At 36.8% G+C, this 9850-nt stretch overlaps 1 protein-coding gene across 12 annotated transcripts in view; it reads right to left on the reverse strand.

The window, feature by feature from the left end:
* mark2a (MAP/microtubule affinity-regulating kinase 2a) overlaps nucleotides 1–7280 on the reverse strand; it is a 47528-nt gene extending 40248 nt beyond the window's left edge. For 8 of the 12 annotated variants that reach the window (XM_015604580.3, XM_015604584.3, XM_015604587.3 and 5 more), the window contains exon 1: nucleotides 5932–7280. In XM_015604580.3, coding sequence (XP_015460066.3) covers nucleotides 5932–5982 — 51 coding nt within the window. In that variant the 5' untranslated portion in view covers nucleotides 5983–7280. The remainder of the gene's footprint in view (nucleotides 1–5931) is intronic. The other 4 variants (XM_022676275.2, XM_015604585.3, XM_007244482.4 and 1 more) reach the window with 2 other exon arrangements.
* Between the last annotated feature and the right edge of the window lie 2570 nt (nucleotides 7281–9850).

Below are 9850 nucleotides of genomic sequence, written 5' to 3' on the forward strand. Positions count from 1 at the left end.
TATCTGTTTTTTGTAGCAATTTTGACAAGTTGACAGAACAGCGGTACTGCAAAGTAAAGCAATGTAGTGGAAATCACTATTGTGCTTTACTGATTTTGTGTCTGCTGGCGTAAATGGTAGTTTTGAAAATTTGGGGGGGGGGGGGGGGGGGGGGGTATATAAATGGTATATTTATGGTTTTTATAATTTGCAATGCAGTGTATTCAATGAATCATAACCCCTGTATTGTGATACATATTGTAAAGCCAAGCTCTTGCCAATACATATCTCTGCAAGACAGTGTATAAAACCAGCAGACTATGCACATACACAGGGGGCAGCTAGGAGGGGAAGGAAAGCATTTTATAGACTGAACAGTTACGGCAGAACTGCTGCAATCTGAAGAGCTGAATTTCACCTTCGCTTAGCAGCGTCGCTCTTAGAACTTTCCTGTTGCCATAGAGATCTGTTGCTCAAAACAGTTACTTACCCTCCCCGCACCCACCGCACACTTCAGCCTCACTGCCGCCTCTTGTCTCACATTCTGACTTTCCAAATAGACCACAGCAGTACCAACAGGTCTCAATGACATATGACTTACACACACACATACAGAGGCACAAACAACTTGGCTGAGACACACAACTTTGGCACAGTGGTGCTAGGGACCCTTATTTCTTTTAAGGAGCCATACAGATCAATTCTAATCAGCAGTGCAGTCAACAAGACAACATTAACTGTTACAACCTGTGAAACAGATAACTCACTTCGTACTTAATTTCTTTAACAATAGTTAGTTATTTGATCAAATCGGTCCATACACTCCCAAGAAAGTAGCAAGATCTGAGAAGAGAGAAAGCAAGCACATGGGTACACTTGCATAAGCAGGAGGGGTAAATAAAAGAGATGTGTGAGCCAGCTTGTCGTTTATCAGGGTATTAATATCACACCACAGCTATTTCCAGAGCTGGGCAGTAGCAGCCAGAACACAAATAGAGACCAGCTGAACCCTCCCCTTGGCTCCTTCCCCTCCTCCTCATCCGTAAAACACCACTGTGTTCCTGTCCCTAAGAAGCAGGGACCTCACGCAAGGTTCAGTCTGTATGCAGGTTAGCTTAGCTTAGCTTAGCTTTCTAGTGTGTGACGAGGGAACAAACCGAGATCAATATATATATATATATATACACACACCAGTACAGATATATGACAATAGCTTTGAAAACAAAAGCAACTTATGTAGCATGAGAACATTTGCATGTATCTTAGGAATATATTATATGTCATATGCATTCAAGATGGCAATAACCATCTTGAAGCAGCTTTTTCAGATGTCCAAGCAGAGCATGTCAGCAACAACTGATAATCTGGCAGTGACACTCAGGTTCAGAGGTTTACATAAGCAATATAATGATTCATTGTTATCGCAATAGGTACTATCCCAGCATGCTACAATATGCTTCATTGTGAACTTGCCATTGTGGATGTTATGCATGTATGCACTTCTAGAAGAGTAGTTCCCAAAGCCTGGTTCTAAAGAACTCAATGTTCTGCACATTTTAGCATTTCTATAGTAATGTCAGAAGCAGTGTAAACAATACAGGTGATTTCTCACCTATCTTGTTTGGTCTGAACTACTGGACTCTTTAGTTTGGTCCAAACCAAAGTAGCACACGTGAAGTCTACTGCCAACCCTCATCCAGATTAATAGAAAATCTTGGTCTAAATCTACTAAATTGTGGTTCAATTCGTTTTTTGTGTGGAAAAAACTTTTCTAGGTTGTTTGGGCTTTCGGACCAAGTACCAAAAAGTATATCATATATACATATAAAAAGCTGTATCAAAATCCCTTTAACATATACGCACCAAAGCAGCATGGTTGCACATGCATACTTTTCCGACTGTGGTATCTACTGTAATTGTAAGCGTTTACCCGTATTTATAAATATGACATGCAGGCCCACATAGGTGGCAAAGTGGCCGAATTCAGCACAGTATCTTCCAAGGCAACTTGCCAAACTGACAACCTTCACTCACTAAAGTGCAGTGTAAAACTGATGCATAGTGTACATTCTTTCCAGTTAGTTTCAAACACCAGCACCGTATTCTGGACTGTTTCATTAAAAAGGAAGCATAATATTTAACTCTTGCATCACTGTTGACTTATCAATTCTTCGGTATTACATTCTTTGCATATTGCTCACCTCTTGACTTTCAGTAGTACTAGAAATCTGCCTTAAACTGCAACAGGATTAAAAAGGTATTTCTCATTCAAAAACACAGCAACAGACATCAGAGAGGACATGTCTTAAAACAAAACAGTCTCTATAAAAACACATGTAAACACACGACACCTCTTAATCCACACCCAGCTTAACTGGAAATGTTACTCAGGACAGAAGTGCACCAGCTTTGATAAAGAATTACCAAACTAGTCTCTGACGCCTAACTTCTGGCTATTGTCAAAGACTCTGGCAGGTGTAAATGAATAACAATTCAGTTGCCATTCAGAATGGTGTGATGGTAAAATGGTGCATTAGAGAGAATCTCATTGTCTTAGATTTCTTGACAGTGCTGGTCAGAGGTAGCCATTTCCTGTTCTCCGGTTTCATTAGACAGAGTATTTCCCCCACAAAAAAATTACAAAAACGGTTGAATTTCTGTAAGTTCACAAATAACTATCAGTATTAATATAATATTTATATATTTGTACTAGTATTTGTAGTATTTGTAGTATAGTAGCCTAGCATTTGAGACAAGATTTTGCCCACTATATTACTCAAATAGGAGAATTTTGTTATTAGCATAGTATTATTATCAAGCAGTTCCTTCTTTTCTGGTACAGATTAACTGACATCACTAGAAAGGTCTGCACATGTTTTATCAGCAAAAGCATCCTTAGAGCATACCAGTGTGAATGTGTTACAATATTGTATATGCCAGCCAAAATCATTATTTTGAATCCTTTTTGTTTTAACGAAGAGATCTATTTTTCTAAGCTAAGCAACAAACTGAAAGCTAAACTTCTTTGTGAACCAGAACAATACAGAACAGATAAGACAAAGGCAATAATAAACTGGTAATCAATAATAGCGCTTAAACCTTTTGTAACAATTCAGTTCCTCTATGAGGCTTATCACATTATCCTAGTACCAAGCTGGTAGTGGTTTATGTTCATATTTGATTTCAAGCTTGTGAATTACATTATTGGTCATACATAACTTCATCTGCCCGGTGCTGCTAGCTTTTGTTATAAGAATAAGTCTATATATAACAATATGAATCCAATGTCATTGTGCAGTAAGTAACATTACAAGTCCACTTGCACCATTCGTCAATGCATTCAACAGTGCCAGATTTCTATGTGATGTTTTTTAATCTAAAAAAGTGACAGAATAGCCTTGATGTACAAAGTCGTGGTTTTAAGATTTCTTTTTACTGTTAATCACTGATTCTGATCTATAAATGTGAGACAGAAGCTGCAGTTTTCAGACTTTCACGTTTAACCGGTATCTATACTGTCTATAAGGGGTTGTACATGCGTGATCAGCCTACTCTTTCCAAGATGCAGTGCTGCATAAAGTTGAACTCATACTACATGAACATTTTCACAACGCAATACGACCAGCCATGCACTGCAGCATGCAGCTGCTCACTCCAATAAAATAAATTATACGTGTTGAAGTATAATGGCAAGTGGAGACATACTGTAATAAAACCCAAAGAAGTCGTTTTTTATGGAGACCATGCAGCACAACTGAAACACTCACAATGTTAATCTAAAGAGAAAGCAGTACTAAATGCTGCTGGACGGTAATAATGACAAGTACAGTTGTAAACAAAATGGGTAATTACGAATTCCACAGCTTAAACATCTAGACATCTGGAAGTGATATATTGCCAGTAAATAGACAGGTATAAGAAAACATGGTAAATTGTCTGAAACTACCTGGTATTTTTTATGAATCGGGACACAAAATAAGTACCAGCAACTATTCTGCAACAAATAACTGAAACTCACAACAGACACTGGCAGATGCCCAGTGTGACCCTCACTAATCTGACACAAAGGAATTTCCACAAGGGATTTGAGTCCAAAAGTTTTTTTCACTGTACAAAATCAATAGGAGAAACACCACCTGCCCTGTACCTGCAACAATAGCACAAACTCTCAGTGGGTAAAGCTAAAGTTCACAAATATCAAACAATTAAGCTATTCACTGTTATCTGGTATGGCACTATAGATACTGTAGTCAGCTGATCAAATATACTGTAAAAGTCTAAAGCATCAGTCAAAACATGTGTAACCACTGTGTGACAAAACAGCTTTTTAAGCATTAAAAGCTAAAAGCATTTATTTTCAATCAGCAACAGTGTTATCTAGACTAGGGAATGTATTATAAACATTGATTAATTGAAAAATATTACACACAAGATAAAAACTACTATAACATAGCACGTCACAATGTGTGTTTAATTACAGTCTTGGGTAAATGTAAATTAGGTGGTTTAAAGTTAAAAAAAAATAATAATAATCACATCCCTCAGCCCCAGTGTGAGACTTGGCAAAAAAAATCCTCAATGTCAACGCATGCCAATAATAGAATTAATCACATGTATTTGCTACCATATTCAACATAACATAATATAATAGAGAGAAGGTAAAGGTGTGTACATGAATTTCTACTGTGTAAATTGAGTCTGTGGCTTGTCTATGTTTCTAATTGTATGACAGCCCTTAGTAACTCTTGCTGTAAACACAATGAGAAACTTGATGGTGAAAGGCAAACAGGCTTCTTTGATGCTCCAAGCTAACCTGAACTCTATTTCTGTCCCATTAGAATCTCTCCTGCGGGTGGGTAAGCTATGGCTCACTGTTTTCCTATCCAACAAACCCACTTGATGCAGTCAGTCATTTTTCTGCAAACTCTACACGAGACACTTACTAGAAATCGACACATGGTTTTGAACTACAGCTTTTTAAAATAACATTACTTAATGAACAACCTAAAATCTGAATGTTGTATTTATTAATAAATATTTGTAGAAAGAAAGGTACACCTCACATCAAATCACAGTAAATCTATAACAATCACACTTACAGATAAACATGAGTTGCAGACTAAACTCATGTTTAATGTAAAACAGAAGCTGTTACCTTAAAAATGCAGAATATAGTTAGCTGAAGAATGAAAGCAGCCTTCAGATATAAACAACCTCCAAATAGTAAATATTTTTTCTATATGAATATATTTTTATACAAAATTATTTAACAAGAAGCGTCCTGCTAAATTTCAGCTTCATTCTTCTAAAATAAAAAAGTGTCTCATCCAAAAAGATAAGATAAAAAAACTTGGATGCATTATTTAGGAAATATATGCCAGTATAACAGTAGTTAGGGACTTTACTGAAGGAGCTAATCTTGTGTTTTAGAGAGCTGTTAGAGAACTGTTATCTTATTTTAAAATATATATATGTAACGTAGGTAACATCCATAATTAAAGCCAAATACCACAAACACCTAAAAACCGGCTAACCTAGATTAGCTTATTTTTCTAAGCGAGCTGATTGTGTAAACACCTACCTAGACAGGCGTCAGGAGCTATTTTGAAAGTAGCAACATAAGCTAGTTAACTAGCCAGTCTACCTTAACATTTAAACACAACGAAATATAAGTAAATTAATTGACCAAACCCTTTAGCTGTAAAAAAAAAAATATATATCACAATTAACTTATCAAGCTAGCCTACTTGTATCTGTAGAGAGACACAAGATGCTTGGAATCTGAAAGAAGTTAAAAAGAAAACAACTTGTTTGCTAACGCGCTAGCCAGAGTTGCTACTTGTGTCGGTTAGCCGTTGAGCTAACAGGTAGTTAAGTTAAGGAAGTAGCTAGCTTAGCTTCGCTAGCGATAGCAACTTTTACTGTGGACCAAAACATTTAATAAAAACTTACCTGGTTACTCGAATGCTCATTGACCGCCACGACTGGTGTCCTCGTCGTCATTTTGCGCGTTCAAAGTGGGACTCTCAAAATTCAATTGAATAGTACATCTATGTTTCTGTGGGAGAACTGTCCGAAGTCCAGCACCACCAGCTCGGCTTTAACTTCTATAGCAGCGGCGGCGGCTGTACTTTAAAGTAGCTAGCCAGCTAATTAACGCTAGTTAGCTAGCAGTCTAGCACAGCAGGGCTGGTGAATCTGGCTGGTCAAGTCATAATTAGCTAGTTGGCTCGCTGTGCTAGCTAGTAAAATTGATGCGGGGTCGATTGATACGTTTTAAATGGTGCAGTTACACCTGTGTGCTTCCCTCTTGCTAAAATACAGAGCTAGCCTAGCTAAGATAACGCTAGCCAGTTAGAATTCAATGTAACCTACCAGGTAAGATAACCTAGCTAGGTTAGCGTTCGCTAGCGTTTAGCGTTTGTTTTTTTTTAAGGAGCACTGGTAATAAAATTAGGAAAATTAGACAGATTACAAAAGTAGTGTGTTAATCCAACAAGCCAGATTAGCTAATAACAACTAGATAACTAGACTAGTTCGAAAAAGCCAAGTTAATACAATAATCAGATTTTTTAGCCACTTCAGATTGTAACCTATACTCTAAATCGAGTCCGAGGATTCCAAGTTAGGCCAGGTAGCTGGGAATATCCAATAGGTCCCTGTTCAAGTCAAACACAGTGATGAACTAGCTAATGAAGACGGCAGTTTGTCAACATAGCTATAAATCTGGACGCCTAAATTAAATCCACTAGTCAACCCAGTAGTTCTCCAGATGTTTGTATGTTTGTAAAAAAAAGTTGAAGCTAGTTCGGTCTGTGACGGGCGAATAACTAACGTTAACGGGAGCTCACAACCTCGATGTTCCGACGAATAATCCGTGTAATCAGTCTCCACATTATATGCAACAATACTTGTAATCGAGGCTGCTTCCTGACAGTCCGGTAAGCAGTAGACAGGAGCGACCAAGTTAGCTAGCCAGCTAACTAGTTAATAATCGCCGAGCAAAACCGTCATATTGATGCCTCCAGTGGCACAGCACCCCGACTGCGCTCCCTGAAAACCATACTTAACCACCTGCTAACCAGCGTCCTTACAGCTAGCTAGCAGACCGGCTGACTCCAAAATACCCGCTGGTGGTGTTTAATAATGTCAGGAGCAGTGAGGGTTAGTCCCTGCCCCAGGACCGCCGAGTTAAACGCGTGAGCTGCAGAAGCGACTGTCGTGTTGGGCGGCCACTAAGCTGACTGCAGCGACCGGACGGACAGCGCTGTTGTTTGCGTTCAAGAGGGGACCGTGAATCAGTCCAGCCTCAGCAGCGACTTCCCCTCGAAAACTTACATTCAGGCTTTAAAATAAAAGCCCCCTCACAGCTCGTAAGATAACTTAATATGCTTGTTCAGTTCAGGTTTATCATCAAGCGGCCCCTGTTTGTGTTCAGATATTTATCTAGATTTAATCCGAGGTGATTCATTTTAGACTGACTCAAATGTAGGCCATACATTCAACGAGTCTTCTGTTTTCATGTTTGCATCTCTTGATTTAGACTTTTAACCTGAAAGCAGACATAGCAAGCTAGCTCTACAGTATAAGTTTGGGCCCCAAAAATATATATTATATATATTATATATATATTATAGGCCCTAAGATTTTTCTTTTAGTTTAATAACATTACTATTCCTGAGTGAGGAGGTTACAAAACATTCTGATAAATGGCCTAAATGTGCTTCTGCCACCTTTCCTGCAAAGCAAATATAATTATTATACTGTTCTAATTAATTCTAATACTATGGTCTCTGGAAGGTCTTCCTATGAGATATCCAATTACTGTACCCCATGCTTCTCAACAGAGATATCTCAAAATCCTCAAAATACACACACTGTCACTTTTAGGTATTTAAGGCTGATCTCCAAAAGGCTAAGGATAAAGGATAAACCATAAAGGATAAACTATTATTTTCAGCATTGTTAAAATAGATTAGTGAATTTTCATTTACAGTGACCTTTAACCACCTGAGTGGCACTATGGGATATGGAAAAATATGAAAATAATAAATAAAACTACACAATAATATCAAAGCATTTTCATCTATAGTCATTTTAAGTTCATAATGTTATTGTTTATATAATATAAAAAAAGTATACAAAATTATATACAAATATCATTTCGTATTTTATATTGTATGCACTGGTTAAAAAAAAAAGATTAGTGAACTTGCTGCTGACCTGATTGATTATAATGTGACAACCGAATACGCTTTGCTGCCATCTACTGGCACACTAATAGAAAAAAATAACTGAAATTCCCGAAATTTTATTTTTGAGAACCCATATTCTACACTTTATGTAACCAGCTGGCATTTCAACGTTAAGTAAACGTTGAATCAACGTTGATCGACGTAGATGTTTTGGTTGAATCAACTGTTAATTTTGAAAAGTGATTCAACGTTGATATGGCCACGTTGTTTCAACGTCATATGTTTAACCTTTAATAAACCACAGCTGACTAAAATTAGAAATTCCTATGGTTAGTAAACAATAAACTTACATCACTGTAGTAAAGCTAAGTGTAACGAAAGTTACCCACCACTACCAATCTGATCTCAAAAACATTAAAACAGTAAAACTATTAGAACATGAACATGATGTTAAATTAAAAAAGCAGTTACTGCAAATAGAAGTAAAACACGTTTTAGAAATTATATGGTGATGAAATGTAAAACGCTGATTCAAAAGGCTGAAGGTTAAGGCCATTATGGTAAAATTTCAACGTTAGCACAACCATTGAACATTAATATGTTGATTCAACGTTAAAATTTTAACATTAGCACAACCATTGAACATTAAATGTTGATTCAACCTTGTTTCAATGTTGAAACAACAACATACATTACTTTAGTCATATTTCAACCGTATTTCGACGTTGAAGGTCGGTTGTGTGCCAGCTGGGGTATTTGAAGTGGATGAAATGAAACTGCTTTAGACTGAATAAGTGGCTTTAAGTAAATTAATAAGATTTTATTACATCACAAAACAATGAAATCAAATTGGGCATTTTTTGGAGCTTGGAAAAGTATTTTATTTAAAAGTCTTTAAGACAGGGAAAAGTTATTTTACATAGTTTTTATGTGCCACTGACCACATTTCAGAGTTTGAGGCAAAATCATATGACACTAAAATTTTAAATCAGGATTAGATTAAATGACAGTTACAAATGACTGAATCTACTTTTTTTAAGAACAATTTATAATGAGATAATCTAATTATCTGGTCCAAGAAACTTATATGCATTTTATAGTGAAGCAAAGCATGTGAATTATAGTACATTGCAAAATTATTCAAGGTCTGTAATCCAAAAAACGATATTGTTTTGTAAATTTGGACATTTATAATTTGGACGCATTTACAAATTTGACAAATTTCGTATTGGACTGACAAAAGTGACATGAATTCTGTCCTGCCTGTTCAGATTGAGTTGCACTGCTGCTGATCAGACACATATCGAATTTTAGTACCACATATGGAAGACTATGTTCAAACTATCACTATTGTAAGGCTGTTGGGAGCATCAGCTAAAAGCGCTGTTTTTCAGAATGATGGGGGGTGAATGGCAAAAGTTTGTACTTGTTATCATGTTTCATTACACCCCAAGACCATTTCACACTGGCTTTAACTACAGCTCTGGAAAAAATAAGAGACCATTAAAAAATTATGAGTTTCTTTGATTTTACCAAATAAAAAACATATGAAATATAATCAAGAGAAACATGGATGATCACAAGATATCAAACCAAGCTGAACTGCTTGAATGTTTGCACCAGGAGTGGCATTAAGTTATCCAAAAGCAGTGTGTAAGACTGGTGAAGGAGAACAT

The sequence above is a fragment of the Astyanax mexicanus genome, chromosome 17 (genome assembly GCF_023375975.1).
Source record: "Astyanax mexicanus isolate ESR-SI-001 chromosome 17, AstMex3_surface, whole genome shotgun sequence".
Taxonomy (NCBI): Eukaryota; Metazoa; Chordata; class Actinopteri; order Characiformes; family Acestrorhamphidae; genus Astyanax; species Astyanax mexicanus.